Source organism: Quercus lobata, chromosome 8 (genome assembly GCF_001633185.2).
Source record: "Quercus lobata isolate SW786 chromosome 8, ValleyOak3.0 Primary Assembly, whole genome shotgun sequence".
Classification (NCBI taxonomy): domain Eukaryota; kingdom Viridiplantae; phylum Streptophyta; class Magnoliopsida; order Fagales; family Fagaceae; genus Quercus; species Quercus lobata.
The window spans coordinates 58,995,020-59,011,882 of NC_044911.1; the positions used below are offsets into that span (position 1 = coordinate 58,995,020).

The 16,863-nt window shown below is 36.9% G+C and overlaps 2 protein-coding genes and 1 non-coding gene across 4 annotated transcripts; 2 read left to right on the plus strand and 1 right to left on the minus strand.

Moving 5' to 3' along the window:
• Positions 1-3,994: 3,994 nt before the first annotated feature.
• Positions 3,995-7,877, plus strand: LOC115955061 (pentatricopeptide repeat-containing protein At2g39620). The gene has a single exon (XM_031073101.1). It carries the CDS (start codon positions 4,027-4,029, stop codon positions 6,706-6,708), a length of 2,682 nt encoding a protein of 893 aa, XP_030928961.1. The 5' UTR covers positions 3,995-4,026; the 3' UTR covers positions 6,709-7,877.
• A 306-nt stretch (positions 7,878-8,183) lies between these two features.
• On the plus strand, positions 8,184-8,255 carry TRNAC-GCA. Its single transcript has one exon. It is a non-coding gene; the product is annotated as a tRNA-Cys (tRNA).
• A 1,236-nt stretch (positions 8,256-9,491) lies between these two features.
• Positions 9,492-16,853, minus strand: LOC115955463 (elongator complex protein 1). 2 transcript variants are annotated; one of them, XM_031073587.1, is made up of 6 exons: positions 16,575-16,853; positions 15,529-15,862; positions 12,062-15,098; positions 10,663-10,761; positions 10,257-10,575; positions 9,492-9,565 (listed from the first exon to the last, which is right to left on the minus strand). In XM_031073587.1, the coding sequence occupies exons 1-5, from the start codon at positions 16,731-16,733 to the stop codon at positions 10,260-10,262; spliced, it is 3,945 nt and encodes a 1,314-aa protein (XP_030929447.1). In that variant the 5' UTR covers positions 16,734-16,853; the 3' UTR covers positions 9,492-9,565; positions 10,257-10,259. The 2 variants fall into 2 exon arrangements, with proteins under 2 accessions (XP_030929447.1, XP_030929446.1); XM_031073586.1 differs by lacking the exon at positions 9,492-9,565 and having other exon boundaries at positions 10,121-10,575.
• Between the last annotated feature and the right edge of the window lie 10 nt (positions 16,854-16,863).

Here is a 16,863-nt window from a genome sequence, read left to right on the forward strand (position 1 = left end):
CATTATGGGCATTGTCCAACTCACCGAAACCTAGTTTTCAACCCACTCTCTAAAAATTCATTGTGTTGGACTCTTTGGGCCTGAATCCTTCTACCTTTTGGACTCAGGAACCAAAACCCGCCCTTACACCTTAAATTGGATCGAGGCCCAATGAGCACTTTATATGGTCCAATGCTTTTTAGATTGGGTTAACAAAATATAATTTTCAAACCTTTTTATATGCATTTTGATCTTTGAGATAAAAGAAACTAATTAAGGCCCAACTGAAGACATTTTTCTTGATAAAAAAATTAATGAGACATTTTTGGAATATATTTCCCTTGTTTTGGGGTATTTGGAGTGGATTAAAAAATTGTTAAATGATACATTTTAGGTTGATCAAAAAAAGAACCCTCTTTTAGGTTAAACTTTTTTAGTATTTTACACCTTAAAAAATACAAGAACTAAGTTTGGCTAAGGTTAATTTTAGTAGTTAGTTTTAATATTTTTAAAAGTAGTGAATTAAATTAAATTATTTAATATTTACATAAAATATAGGAAAATTTGTGAATTTTTAATACGAGTCAAACATTACAAAATGTTTTTTTTGGAGCATTTTTTAGAACACAATCAAATACGAATTAAAAACAAGCGATTTTCCCTATAAAAATGTTTTCATCTTAAAAACATTTTCCAACTAAATATATTTTATTTTAAAACAAACAGAACATATATTTATCATAATTCATAACACACAAATATTTTAGTAACACATTTTTTGGAATATAGTTCCCCCCTCTTTTGGTGTTTGGAGTAGATTAAAAACTTGTTTAAACTGATATCATTTTCTATTGATCAAGAAAAGCACCCAATTTTCAAGGTGATTTTTTTTTTTTTTTTTGTCACTTCAAAAGAACAAAAACCTTTAAATTTATAGAGAATAGTTGTAACTGTGCTTACTTGTTGTTAAATTTCTACTTCACTATTGAACAAGCATTTTCAATAACAAAGTTTTTCCAAACTAGTTTGAAGAGGAACTCTGTAAACTCCTCTTATATCGTTTTATTGAATGTGAATTTTGAAAATCTAATGTTAGATTGCATGTTCTTTATGTTCTTAACACGCAAGTCAAATTTCATTCAAATCGGATATTATTTACTATTCGATCAACAAACATATTTTTTAAGCATAATGTTTTACCCAAAAACTTTAAATTTAAACATTTCATTAATGACACAGCTATTGATTTTCGATTATTTAAAAAAAAAAAATTGCAAGCATGAAGCATATAATAAAAACATGCAATCCAATGTATCAAAAAAAAAAAAAAACATGCAATCCAACAGTTATAATTTCAAAATTCACACTCAATAAAAATATATAAGAAGAATTTGAAGGGTTTCTCTCCAAACTAGTCATCATTTTCCCATTTTCAATCATGCGTATTGTAAAACTAGACTTCAAAAAAATAGAAAACAATTTTTTGACATATTCTTTGATTTTAATAATTAAAAGGAAAGCTAATTTAAAATTAGTACAAAATCAAATTGTAAGGACACGATTCGTGGCGGACCGTAACAGTGTCGGGTTCGCACGTAAAAAGGGCCCAAACAATATCATTTGTAGAGCGTGGGTTTGAAAGGCTAGGCCTTAGTCACCAGGCGGTGGGTTTTTCGAGGTGTTCGTATATAGTTATGTTTCCTTCACCCCTAGAGTCTTTCTCCTTAAGGTGGGCTGGGAGGCTCTGGTTTTTGGCCATTTTTCCCAGCCTCTTGGTTGGTGCACCTTCCTTTTTATTATATAGTCCGTCTTGGTTGATCCTGACCCTCCACTTGTAGGTCAGGCAGGAGCTTATTTCTGTATCCATCCCATCAACCGTCCCGTCTAACTTTCTATTAGTTGCATGGATCGAAGTTTACACCGTCCAAACGTCTTTTCTCATTAATCAGTTCTGGGTATTGGCAGGTGCATTTACTGAAGAGGGGACGCATTTTCCTTGGTCCAATTTCACACCCTGCTTCCCTATGGGCCCCATTCCGTTCACATCCCCTTGAGGGGGCTGTTTGGGGATTGCCTCCACCATGATGTTGGTCTTCCCATTGAAACTCTGGAATGCCGAGGACAGGGTAAGTTCTCAGTCGTTCCCCTTGCTACCCCGGCCATTGATCATTCGTCCTCGGCAAGATACCTCCTCGGCACGGGCCCTGGGCCCAGATAGAGTTTGGGCCGGATTGCAGACCTCTCAGACCCACACAAATTATACATGATTTAAAAAAATCGAATTTGCTTTTAAAATATTAAGTTAAATTGTACTAAAAGAAAATTTATATTGTGTCTTTTGTTTTCTCACTCTTTGAATTGTTGAAAATATATTATTCATGTTTTGGCCCTCTAAAATAAAATAAAATAGGAAAATGTTAACGAATGCCCTAAGGGCATTGGTTTATAAACTATTTTTAGAAATATTTTATGGGAAAATAATAAATCAATTAATTTTTCTATCAACATTTTATATTTCCCATAAAAGTAATGTTAAAACTTTCCTAATATGAATTGTTAACAACTGTCCTAAGAGTACCTGTTAACATGTCTGAATAAAATATACAACTCAACACCTTAAGTCACTACTTCAAGTTCACGGCCGTTTGATAGTCTCAGGCCTCAAAGAAAACCATTCCACTCTTACCCATCTCATTTATTCTTACTCATTGTTTCTCAAATGTGCCTTGCGGCTTGCTATGTTTTCAAGATAGAGCCGAGTGTGTGTCTATGAGAGGAGAAATTATACGATCCTTATAGTAAACCATGTCACTTATCCACCATTTTATTAGAAGACTCTATATGTTTAAAATTGTTGAGTGAAAATTAGTTTATGTTTAATTTTTTTTTTAATCATAACCTGACTCATCAATTTTATTTAAGTGGGAATCTTATAATGGAATAGTGTACTATAAAAACTGTATAATTTCTCGTGTGTATGTGTGTGTGTGTGCGTGAGAGAGAGAGAGAGAGAGAGAGAGAGAGATTCTATTTATTTATTTATTATTATTAATTTTTTGGATAAATTGCAAATTACACCCCTAAAGTTTAGGGTTGACTAGATTTTATACCCTAAAATTTCATACACCTTGAAGTTTGGTTCCGCTAGCAATTCACCCCCCACGGTTAGTTTCTGCTGTTAAGTGACACATCATCATGCTGATGTATTTTATTGTTGACAAATCAACCACGAAACTACGTCATTTTAGTGATGACCAAGTAAAGAGGTGGCATACAACAAAACTACGTTGTTTAAGGCATAAACTTAAAACAAAAACCTCTGGCCTAAACGACACAGTTTCAGGCTCACTATCTGTGTGGCCACTGCCGTCGCCTGGGTTCATGAGGTGAGCTGACGACCTATCTAGGTTCAGTTTGAGCCAAGGGGTTTGGGCTAGGGAGGTGTGAGTTCTTCGTGTTCTTTGTTTTTAGATTTTAGAACTTAGCCTGAAACTATGTTGTTTAGGCTAGAGGTTTTTGTTTTAAGTTTATGCCTTAAACGACGTAGTTTTGATGTATGCCACCTTTTCACTGGTCATCACTAAAACGGCATAGTTTTGTAGCTGATTTGACAAAAATAAAATACATCAGCATGATGATGTTCTACTTAACAGCAGAAATTAACTGTGGGGGATGTATTACTAACGGAACCAAATTTCAGGATGTAAAATTAAGTTTCTGAAATTTTGGGATGTAAAATCCAATCAATCCCAAATTTCAAAGGTGTAATGTGTAGTTTACCCTAATTATTTTTACAAGAGAAACCTAATTATTTTTACAAGAGAAACTGAGAAAGGGATTTGTTAGTTGGGCCATGATGGTCAAGACCCATAAAAAACTATTGAGCCTTAGAACCTTATTTTGGGTTGAGGCCCAATGAGAACATTGTAATATATATGGTCCAATTAAGAATGCTCTAATATGTATTTTACTTTACATTTTGAATTTTTAGTTTTGAAAAACACAGGAACCATAATAGAGGTTCTCCGCTCTGTGGCCGAGAGAGCTATGACAGTAAATAATGTACTATTGCTACTACGTAGACAATACCATGCACTCGCAACAGTAGCCTCTGAAATCCAAACTATACCCTCCAACAGTTCAAAAAATTACACCCACTACCTTCGCCTCCTCTCATCATGCAAAGACCTTGAGTCACTGCTTCAAGTCCATAGCCATTTGATAGTTTCAGGCCTCAAAGAAGACCATTCCACACTCACCCATCTCATTAATTCTTACTCTTTGTTTCACAAATGTGATTTGGCTCGCTCTGTTTTTGAATTCACGTCAAACCCACGTGTTACTTTGTGGAATTCAATGATTAGAGCTTATACGAGGTCAAAACAATACAAAGAAGCTCTAAATATGTATCATTTTATGTTAGAGAAAGGGTGTGAGCCTGATAAGTATACATTCACGTTTGTTTTAAAAGCTTGTACTGGTGCTCTTGACTTGCAAAAGGGTGTTCTTGTTCACCGTGAAATAGCCTGTAGGAGACTGGAATGTGATGTGTTTATAGGGACTGGTCTTGTTGATATGTATTGTAAAATGGGTGATTTAAGAAGTGCACGTGAGGTGTTTGATTGTTTGCCTAAAAAGGATGTTGTGGCTTGGAATACAATGATTGCGGGGTTGTCACAAAGTGAGGATCCTCATGAGGCGTTGGGGTTATTTTGGAGTATGCAGTTGGGAGGAGTGAAGCCGGATTCAGTGAGCTTGTTGAACTTGGTTCCAGCTATTTCGAGATTAGCTGATATTGATTCTTGTAAGTCTATTCATGGATATGTGGTTAGGAGGGATTTTCAGGCTGCGATTTCAAATGGGTTGATTGATATGTACTCTAAGTGTGGCGATGTGAATGCTGCTCGACGGGTTTTTGATCACATGTGGGGACGAGATGGTGTGTCGTGGAAGACAATGGTGGCAGGGTATGTGTTTAATAGATGTTTCTTTGAGGTTTTGAAGTTATTTGATAGAATGAAAGTGGAGAATTCTAAGATAAATAAGACTTCTGCTGTAAGTGCTCTATTGGCAGCAGCAGAAATGAGAGATTTAGAGAAAGGAAAGGAGATCCATGAGTGTGCAATACGAGAAGGGATTGATTCAGATGTTTTGGTTGCTACTCCTATCATGACCATGTATATAAAATGTGGAGAATTAGAAAAGGCCAAGAAATTGTTTAAGGGACTTATGGAAAGAGATCTGATTGCTTGGGCTGCTTTTATATCTGCTCTTGTCCAATCTGGATATCCTGAAGAAGCATTGTCTATATTTCGAGATATGCAGAATCACAATCTGAAACCAGATAAAACAACTCTGATGAGTATCCTTCCTGCATGTGCAGATTTATTGGCTATAAGATTAGGTAAAAGCGTGCACTGCTATGCTATTAAGTCTGACTTTGATTTTGATATTTCAACAGGAACAGCTCTAGTATTCATGTATTCTAAATGGGGATTATTTACTTGGGCAGTGAATGTTTTCAATAGACTTCCATGTAAAGATGTTGTGACATGGAATATTTTAATAAATGGCTATGTACAGTTTGGTGATCCATACCATGCAATGGAATTCTTCCATGAATTACAGCTATCTAAAATACATCCAGACACAGGAACAATGGTGGGTTTGCTTCATGCTTGTTCCCTGTTAAACGGCCTACACCAAGGCACCAGCATTCATGGTCAAATTATGAGAAGTGGATTTGAATCTGACTGTCCTGTAAGGAATGCTCTCATTGACATGTATGCAAAATGTGGAAGCCTTTCCTCAGCTGAATTATTATTCTACAAAACAGAGTTTGCAAAGGATGAAGTATCTTGGAATGTGATAATTGCAGGATACATGCAGAATGCTCATGCAAAGAAAGCCATATCCACCTTTTACCACATGATAATGGAGAACTTTCAGCCCAATTTGGTCACATTTGTGAATGTCCTTCCAGCAGTGGCATCTTTGGCAGCCTTACGAGAAGGCATGGCTTTTCATGCTTACATTATCCGGATGGGATTTCTGTCTAATACACTTGTTGGGAATAGTCTTATTGATATGTATGCTAAATGTGGGCAGCTCAATTATTCAGAGAATTTCTTTAATGAGATGGAAAACAAAAACACAGTTTCATGGAATGCAATGCTTACAGGGTATGCAGTTCATGGGCAAGGCAACAATGCCATTGCACTTTTCTCACTCATGCAAGAGAGCCATGTCCAGGTTGACTCTGTGTCTTTCATCAATGTTTTGTCAGCTTGTAGACATGCAGGTTTAATAGAAGAAGGAAGGAAAATTTTTGAGTCCATGTTTGAAAAACACCATTTCGAACCAGAGTTGGAACACTATGCTTGCATGGTAGACCTTCTGGGTCGTGCTGGTCTGTTTGATGAAACTTTGATTTTGATAAAAACAATGCCAATGAAACCTGATGCTGGAGTTTGGGGAGCATTATTGGGTGCTTGTAAAATGTACTCTAATATCAAGTTAGGAGAAATTGCGCTGCAACATCTTGTTAAACTTGAACCTGAAAATGCAACAAATTATGTAGTTTTATCGAGTTTGTTTGCTGAATCTGGTAATTGGGGCGATGAGGGCAGCATAAGGTCAAGGATGCCTGAATCTGGGTTGAAGAAAACTCCAGGATTTAGTTGGGTTGAGGTCGAAAACAGGTTCCATGCATGCATTCAGAGTCGGTGACCCAAGGAATTTTTTTAAGATTGTGGACCAGAAGCTTAGTTGGTTTCTTCAGAATAGATCTGGCCACTCGGCTTCTGGAGCAAAAAAGAAGCTGAGATTTGGTATGCAAGCCAAGAAATGAGGGCGGTATGGGATTGAGGAGATTAGAGGAGTGGACTAAGGCAGGCTCCGTCCGGCTTGTATGGGTTCACTTGAATCTTCTCAAATGAAGAAGTCTTTGGATGGTCAAAATTCATCAAGACTGCAGCTGGTCTTGGAGGAAGATTTTGAATCTAAGATAAATTACTAGGCCATTCATTAAGTTCATGGTAGGTCAGGTGAAACTGTCTCCCTAACCTATGGCATGACTGTCGACACTCCAATGACACTTTGCTCCTCCAATATGGTTATCAGGTAGTATATGATGCAGCAAGTTCCTATGAAGCAAAATTATCTAGTGTCTTACGGATGTTAACTGGTTTTGGCACCCTGCTAGATCAGAGGACCTGGTGGTGGTGGTGGGTATTCAAAGCAAGTTGAGATTGATGGAGATTGGGAGATGGACTGCTGGAAGCTACTATAATTCTTTAAAACAATTCCCAGACTTGCTTTGATTGGCTTGTTAACTATTCATATTTGGCTCACAACTAAGGATTGATTGATAAGCTAGGACATTGCTATGGACACTCACTTGTTTTTCCAGTGTTCTTTTCTGAAAAGGATTCAGGGAACATTGATTACATTGTGTCTAATCAAAAATCCTAAATATCATTGGGAGGATGTTATGTGCTGGAGTGAATCAAAAGTATGAAGTCCCTTCTTCTACGCAGACTCTCATTGTGGTCTACAGTTTACCACATAGAGGAATGCAATTAACTCTGAAAAAGGCATTGCGAGGAAAATTAAATGGGAGATCAAAAATAGAATAGAATGTGGTGGAAAATTTTGTAATCTGTAGAATAATTTATAGCACTCTTTGTGGCATTTGGGATATTTCTTTTCTCTGTTTTTTTTTTTTTTGGCTAATCGATACCTTTGGATTATTTGTGTTTTTGTTATTAGGAGTACATCTGTAACTGGTGTCTTGGTAAGGAGGCGAGAGTTTGTAAGTTGAGTTCTATTGTTGGTGTAGCTGTTTTGTGTTGTTAATGAACTATTTTGACCTGTGTTTCAGATCCTTAAAATGAAGATGCTTAAAATGTGAAAAAAGAAACTGTGTGGGAATTATAATTCACTTTAAAATGTGAAATTGTAGAATGTGGAGCTATTTCTTTTAACAGAGACAATTTTCTGGCCAGGAAAATAATTTCTCTAATTTTGCTTCTTGAAGGCAGCTGTAAAGAAAAAAAAAACCACTTTAAAAATGTTTTTCCAATGGTAAGGTGAATTACAAATTCTGGAATGTCAGTGAAAGTGTGAGGTATACGGCGAATGCCAAACGGGTCTTGCAGCTTTTTTATAATGAATATAAAACTTTTAGTTACACTCACGTCCAAGGGTCCATAGCTCAGTGGTAGAGCATTTGACTGCAGATCAAGAGGTCACCGGTTCGAACCCGGTTGGGCCCTTTTGCTAATGATTTCTTTTTCCTATTTTATTTTATTTTATCTTTAAATTTTCTATTCGCCAAACTTCAAGCCTTTCCGTCTTTAACTCCTCACACATTCACTTCATTACTCCAAAATCTTTCCATTCCAAACAGCAAACCAAATGTGAAGAAACTCCAGAGAAACTAGTGGTTCAATCAATATTTGCCAGGACGCTTTGTGATTATTTATATTAATCTTCGAGAAAAGCCTTTTTGTTTGTTTGTTTGTTTGTTTATTATCTTCTTGAATCATTTGCTTGAACAATACCCAGGCTAATATCTTTCCTAATTATCAAATTTTTTATTAAAAAAAAAAGGTAAAAATATAAAACTGACCCTCTAACTTTCAGTCTTTTTCATTTCAGTCTTCTAACTTTCAGTTTTGTCATTTCAGTCCTCTAACTTTCAATTTTTGTCAATACAGGATTCCGTTAGAACTCAGTTAGGGGCTGCCGTTAATTGAACCAAAACGACGTCGTTTTGGTTTTTTTTTTTTTTTTTTTAAATAAATTTCAGATTAAAAAAAAAAGGAAAATTTGTAAATAAAAAAAATTTAAGGGGAACGACAAAGAAAGCGATTCAGGTGATGGAGTTCTGAATCAGTTTCTTTGTTTTGATCTCAGCTAGCTCTTTCTTCGAAACACTTCTGCTCTGTATACCTTTCTTTCACTATTTCAGACACAAAGTGTAAGAAACGATGGCGTTTCGGGCGGTGATGTCGAGTCGGGTCACGAATCGGAGCTCCGATATTGGAACGAGGTGGATGTCAACGTGGTGGGGGAACGTGGAGCCTGCAGCGAAGTCAATGTCGGAGTTGTAAGCTCCTTAAATTTTCACTCCTAGCTATTTTCTTTTTCTTCATGTCTCTTTGTTTGGTTGCTCGGAAAATGGACAAGGAAAAATACTACCAGAAATTCTGAATGTTACTCGCTCAAAAAAGAAATTCTGAATGTTACTATTATGTTTACGTTGCGTTGAGTTTTTATTTAATTTTTATGAATTTGGATAAAACAATTGTTATTTTATTTGGATCAAAAGCCAAAGAGTTTAGACTTGAAATTGCATGTTTCAGATTTCTAGAGCCTTTGGTAGTTGCAAATCTAAGATCTAAGATGAAACTGCATCAATTTCTTTTTCTTTTCTTTTTTTTTTTTCTTTTTTTTAACAGATTTTCCTTTTTTTTCTTTAAAATCCGAAATTAAAAAAAAAAAAAAAAAAAAAAAAAAAAAGCCAAAATGACGTCGTTCTGGCTCAATTAACGGTAGCCCCTGACTGAGTTCTAACGGAGTCCTGCATTGATAAAAATTAAAAGTTAGAGAACTGAAATAACAAAACTGAAAGTTAGAAGACTAAAATGAAAAAAACTAAAAGTTAGAAGGTTAGTTTTGCATTTTTGCCAAAAAAAAAAAAAAAGATGCAAGAATGTTATTGACTTGAAACCCTTCTTAACTCGAAGTTGGAATCTAAAGCCCACAATTAAAGGAATGGGGGGAAGCACTTTTCACAGTATTTTCATACTGCTTTCCTTCTTCTTCATCTTTTCTGACAAAATTTTCTTCATTCACCCATGCACTTCTAAGGTAATCCCTACCTAGTTCAGCCCAAAAATACAAAAAGGAATTGAAGTTCTACCCAGCGATGCATAGAAAGAGGAGCAGATCAAACAATTAGAATTACGATTAGTTATATGTTTTATTAAGCTGCAACAGCGTATTCGAACTGCTATAAATGAGGACTTCCCTGTTCGTTCAACAGATAAAAAATTTTCAACGGATGCTGTTGATTGATTGTGTTAAACAAAATCATCTTGCTATTGACTTTATCAGAATTTTCTGTGACGGAGAATTTTGGAAGAGAAAAATTGGATCTTGTGATAATTAGATTAGGGCCAGACTCAAAATTTTGACGAATACAGTGAAATGCAGAACGCACGTCTAAGTTAAATTCAGAAAAATTATCAGGTAAAACCTACTAAACAGACCTATTAAGGAGAAAGAAATATTTTAGACCGCCAATTGAAAGCCTCCGAATCTTTCACTTCATTTGTCAACTTTTTTATGTAGCGCTCCATTGTATGTGCATGCTCGTTTATGATATCAGTGGACATTGTATCTTCAGCTAGTTTAACCGCTGCCATTTGAGACAGTTGAAAGTTCTCTCCTGCACATTGCAGCTTCCTCGCAGTTTCTTCCTCACTGAGCATCACGAGGGAAACCAGTAAAGATTTAAGCTCAATCTTTGCCCCAGCTGTTAGACACATGCCCTTTAAATGCTCTACCAGAGCAAACTCCTCATCAGCGCTGGAATGTCAAGTGTTAATTTTCTTTCATGAGATTGTGACTGAAGTTAAACAGTATCAAAAGAGAAAAGAGATCCTAAAAACATACCTTCCAGGACGAATTTTTCCTCTTTTTCTCTGGCGTCTGGTGTCTCTGGCCTTGCTAGCTGCGCTTGAGATGATGGAAGATGCAGTGCTCTTCCTGGTCCTGCTCATGAAGTGAGGTAAACCCTTTAGTAATGCAGGTTAATATCAGAAGCATTCAGATGAACGCAAACCAACTACCGTGAAATTTTCAGAGTGAAAGAATCTTTATTTTTTTGTGGGGTGGAGGGGGGAAGTGAAGAATGTAGCTTTGTCACTGGATTACATAACAAAGCAGCACATAAAAAAAATTAAAAATGATATGTAAACGGTGTAGAAGTTGTGAAGACTGATTATAACCAAAAATGATTGAAATCATATGCCCATGATTAGCCCATCTATTAACAGCCAACAAACAAAATATTCAACAACCATTCTAATACTGTCTTCTTGTTAGTCATTTAACATTTATGAGTATCCATATCAGTACAACAACAACAACAAAGTCTTAGTCCCAAATTTTTGGGGTCGGCTATGGATCTTCAATGAATTAGTTAGGGTAGGTCACATGTACTCTTTTCTCACATTCTATTCTATTTAAAGTCATACTCTCTGTTACTTCCCTAACTGACATGTCTTTTTTTATTACTTCTACTAATGCTATTTTTGGTCTGTCTTACTTTTTTCGTTCCTTCGACTTGGATCAACTCACTCTTTCTCACTGGTACATTAGTCGCTCTCATCTGAACATGACCAAACCATCTCGAGCAACTCTTCCTCATCTTTTCACCATATTAGTAGAACAAGCTTGGCAGAAATTACACTTGGAGTTGCAGAGGCAGGATAGAGCTGTAACATGGTTCAACAAACCTAGGAGAAATAACTGAAACTGGACCCTCCCTGATAAAGGGAGAAATAACCGAAGGATTTCCCAAGAGGGGGAGGGGGAGATTTGATCCAGCACCCTCTACTTCATAAGGCATGGTCCCCAGCCAATTGTGTTACCCTTTGGAGTCAAGTCAAACAACAGTGTTTATGGCTGATAAAATAAGGTATTCATGAATAAACTTAATGATGCAGGATCACCACTTGTCCCAGCAGCTTAAGCTGATAAAATATGATGAATTTAATCACTAAACCATAATTCTAACACTCCTCATGTTCCTAGAATCTCCTTCAATAAGTTACCATTTGTCCCAAAAGCTTAAGTGGATAGGAAATGGTGAATTTAATCGCTTAATCATTGTTCTAACAACTAAAAAATCAAAGACCAAAGGTAACAACCCACAAGCAATGGATTTGTACATAGAACTACCCACTAATGAAGAATATTGAGTGAGAAATTGCACAGAACCAATAACTCTGGTAAAGAATAATATGCTATGGAGTCAAAAGTTATATGCAATGGAAGTATAAAGACAAACCCTGTAGTGTAAGCACTCATTCCACTGAAATTACTGCTAGCCTCTGAAGTTGCATCATCATCGAGATCACTCATTGACCGTTCCTCTGACTGGATCTTTGCAGCAAGAAGTAATCTTCTCTGTCGAACAGCTAAGTAGCGGGTCAGATACTTCCCTACTTTCTCCAAGCCTTCCTTGTATTCATCTATCAACATACTTGCACATTCCAAAGATGCATTCTTCACTTCTGAGATCAAATCCTCTCTCCTCTGCATAAATGCAACCCTCAAGGCCTCCTCCCACTCCCTTGCACTAATCAACAAATTCAGCCCCCCATTAACATCTTCACAGTACTCCAGAGCAATTCTGGCAGCCTCCCCTGGTTTACCAAGAGCTTGAAGTTCTTCACAAAGCTCATGAGCCAGTTGCATTATCTCATCTTTTCCCATCTTAAGGAGCCCAGCAACTGTAAACACTCCACTCCAATTACCACAAGCACGATATGACTTCAACGCCTTTTCCAAACTTGAACAACACAAATAAGTTGTAGCTGCATCCTCAAAACATTTTTCATCATTAAGATGATCTCCCCAGGCCTCAAGGATTTGCTTCCTCTTCGGAGGATCAGTGATAAGCTGAAGTCCCAGTGGGAAAAGCTGAGGATTTTTCTTCATAAGGTTCATACAATCTTCATAATGAGCATCACCTGCAGAAACAATGTGTTTAAGAGCATTCCTAAACCTGAGCAGCCTAAGGTCAATATTGTAGCGCATTAAGACAGCTGGCATTTGTTCCAACTCTTGAAGGAAAGGAAGAAATTCTTTAGGATCCCGCTGAGAGTTCAATGCCACAATAGCTGCAAGGTTCAAATCATAAAGGCCTAAAGCAGCCTCAAATACAGCCTCAGAATCAGATAACCACAAGAGATGCTTCAGAGCCTCCTCAGCAGAAGGGTAAGACATTCTCCTAGGGTCATTAGAACCTGATAATTCCATTTCACGGGTAACTTTTATTCTCTCCAAAGCTTCTTCAAGTGCTGGGGGATCATTACGAGCAAGAGTGGTCAAGATGCAAAGCTCCCTTGCAGGGCTTTCTGGTAGTTTTTCCTCAAGAGCCTTCCTTATAGCCAGAAGGACAGAAGAAACCTTGTTATTATCACCAAGACCCATTGAATCTCTAGCTTGCGCATCTTTAGCATCCTTTGAGCAGGGTAAAGATACCAAATCTTTGTACAGTCGCTCTGTGATATTCTCATTCTTTATGGCACAAACAAACTCAGTTATGTAGTTCAAATTGCTAACCTGCCTGACAAACTCTGCAGCTGATTGGAGAAATGCTTGCCAACCACAATGGTCAACGATGATGTTGAAATCTATCCTATGCCGTCTCACCATGAGTAATGCATCTCTGAAGCGCCCTTGGACCAATGCATTGATGATTGAGGCCAAGACCAATTTTCTGGGATAAATGCATTCAAGGTTTCCCCGAGTTGTTTGTAATATGACAGCAGCTTCATCTCCATGCAGGACACCAACAATTTTGGCACCTCTTTCCCATATATTTATGAAGTTTTTATTTTCTTCTCTTCTCCTATTAGGAGTGTGGATGAAGTTCTCATATTTCGGGTCTAATTCTCCATGCAATATATCACTAATTTCAACAATATAGAGCAAGTCCTGTTTAGTTGAAAGAATTAAATGTGTGATCACTTGATCAGCCAAATTAGAGTAAGACGAGAAACTGTTGCAATTGTTGCATAATATCCTCCCACCAACATGCAACCTGCCGATGTCATCAAGTCCAAAAGGCAAAAGCTTCAACAATCCATTGTCACCAACTGAAACCACATTCATCCAAGGGCAAGATGATGAGAAACTCATATCATCATGTTTCAAAGCTCCCATCCTGGTTGTATACTCGAATATTTTTCCACCATCAAACTGAATAAACGCTGAACATAGTTTGGTTGGGTTGGAAGCAGTGCCAATAATCAGTCCTTCTAGAGAGTTTTGATAGGAAATTTTTGCATGCCAGCCTGAGCATGTCAGTAAGCCTGGAACATGATCCTCAGAACATACAAGCTCAATTTCCTGCAAATAATAGCCAAGAAGCTCACCCTCATTTGATGAGGTACTGGACAAGTAATGATTAAACCCATAATGTGAAACAGCAAGTAGTATATGTGAATCCAACCATAAGAGATGAACAAAAGATCCAAAAACTGATTCAGAAATGGAAGCTTCAATGACAAATTGCTTGCCTTCTAGTTCTTCCCAAGCATCAGGTGCAGGAAGCCCTACAACACACAAAGAACCATCTGATAAAAAAGCAGCTAAACGGTTCTTGGAATTCTTAGAATATAAAGATATGTCTCGGACAGCACTTGGAAATTTCAGATTGAATAGATACATAGGAGGCGGCATAAGCGACACAGAAAGGGGAGTCACATGTATCTCAGAGTCATCAATAACTAATGCCAATGAGTTCTCCATGACAGCTGTATTCCAGATGAAGTTGTAAATTGTGATATGGCCACCAAGAGTCCAACAAATCAACTGCAACGGTTTTGCTGGGTCCCACATGAACCTCACTCCATCCTGCCTTAAGTACCTAATTTCAAACTTTAAGTACCAATGATTATTGCTGAAAAACCAGATCTTCACAGAGTCATGTTTTTCACATCTGACAATGGCTGCAAGAAGATCTGAAGTGCAATTCCACCTCAGCATTTCTATTGTTGCATCGATTTTCTCATTGATGCCAAAAGAGATTCTTTCTAACCCATTCCTCTCAAAGAAAACTATTGAGGGACACTCATTAGCTGCTTTCCTATCATAAACAGCTGCAATTTTCGCTCCACTTGGCATCCATTCTATAACTGATCCCATAAATGCCTTTGATTCTGAAGTAGCATGCAACGCCCCAGAATCCCGTTCCCATATCTTAATCCTCTTAAGCAAGCTAGTAGAATCACACACCTCACTTAGCGTAGCAAAGTACTTCCCATCACCTCGCCAAGATATGGGACTCTCATTCGTAGAAGAAAGAGTGGGTTCAGCTGAAAACCAAAGTCCATTCATTAGATTTCCAACTAAATGAAAAAAAAAGACACCTCTCTGCTATAATCATACCATCTCTATTCCAAGAATTGAAGCAAAATTAGAATTTTCAATTCTATAAAAGTAGGGAATCAAATGATTTCAGGAACAAGCAAATCATGATGATATCATCCAGAGGTAGGTAATATAACCAATAGAGAACATTCAAACTGCAACACACTATGTCTCCAATTAAGAAGATGATTCCCGTTGAGCAATTATAAGGGCACAAATCCGGTCCCAAATTATCAAGAAGCATGTCTTACAAATCACAAAAATATAAAAGAGATTAATTTCCAGTCAATCAATGTAACATATACTAGCATACACTATGCTTGAAAAATTGGAATGACACAAAAGCAAGGAATAATAATGGAAAGAGGTCCTTACTTACGTCAACACCTTCACGTAATTCCTCTACCGTGGTCTCGTATAGCAAATCCCAATCGTTTGTCATAACCAGTGCCTGCCCAAGACCCGTCGTTACAGCGAGCAAATCTCCATCAGGACTGGGTGAGATGCACCTGACCCCACCCTCCACTCTACCAACCACTTCAGTTCCATTGTCATCCACACTATGCTGCAACAAAAGCCCACTACAAGTCCCCACTATCAGCGCTTCTTTCTCCATGTGATACTCAAAGGCCGTTATGTAATCATTAAGCTCCAAATCAATAGAATTAACCTCTGCCGGCAATGAAGCTTTTCCCCACGTCCTCTCATTCTATAAATCACAGGAACAAAAAAAATAAAAATATATACAATTCAAGCAATGAACTGTAGTGTGTTAATTATGTACAGAAATATTGAAAATGTACTTTCTTCAAACTCTTTGCTCTTTAGTCCTATATTGATAATAGGTTAAAATATAGTTTTCATCCCTAAACTTTGCAGGAATTTTGCTTTTCACCCCTTAACTTTAATTAGTTCATTTTTCAACCCTAAACTACTGAAAATGTTACACTTAATCCAATTTTCAAACTACTGAAAAAATCTCTTTAAAAAGTTCAGGGATGAAAAACGAAATTCATGCAAAGTTGAGGGACGTAAAATCATTTAGCCTTGATAATAAGCTAAATGGCAAATTACACTATCTAATAACATATTTTCAATTCAATCCTTTAAGTTTCATTTTTTTTTTTAATAACTTCCATTCGTTTTCAATTTAGTCCTTCAATCCAATCAGCACGACGTCGTTTTCGAACATGAAAATTACTATAACAGCCAGCGAGATTGAACGGAACGGAACTGAACAAAAACAAAATGCTAAATGCTAAATTGAAAACAAATTAAAAGGTGTAATTTGTGATATAGCATCAACAGTAATCAAAGTTAACTTTCTACAAATTAAATCGCTCAATTTGTAAAAACAAAACCATTAACCATTTCGAAAAAAAAAAAAAAACAAGAGATGATTTGAAGGAAGAGAGGCATACTTGGAATGAAGAGAGGTGGATGGTGTAGATGAGATTGGCGGAAGAAGCAAAAAAGAAGCGGCTCCGCTCAATATCGTGTGCAAAGAAGAGAACGACTTCTTCGTTGGATTGAAGCTGGAGTTTCGAACAGAGCTCCGAGTACAGCTTCAGGTTTTTCATTTCGGAATTTCCAGTTCAATCGGAGAGGAAGAGATTTTGTATTGTGAGAACTGGGAAAACCGCTTTTTTTTTTTTTTTTTCTTTTTTCTTTTTTTTGGTTTTTTAACGAGGGTTTAACTGGGGAATTTAG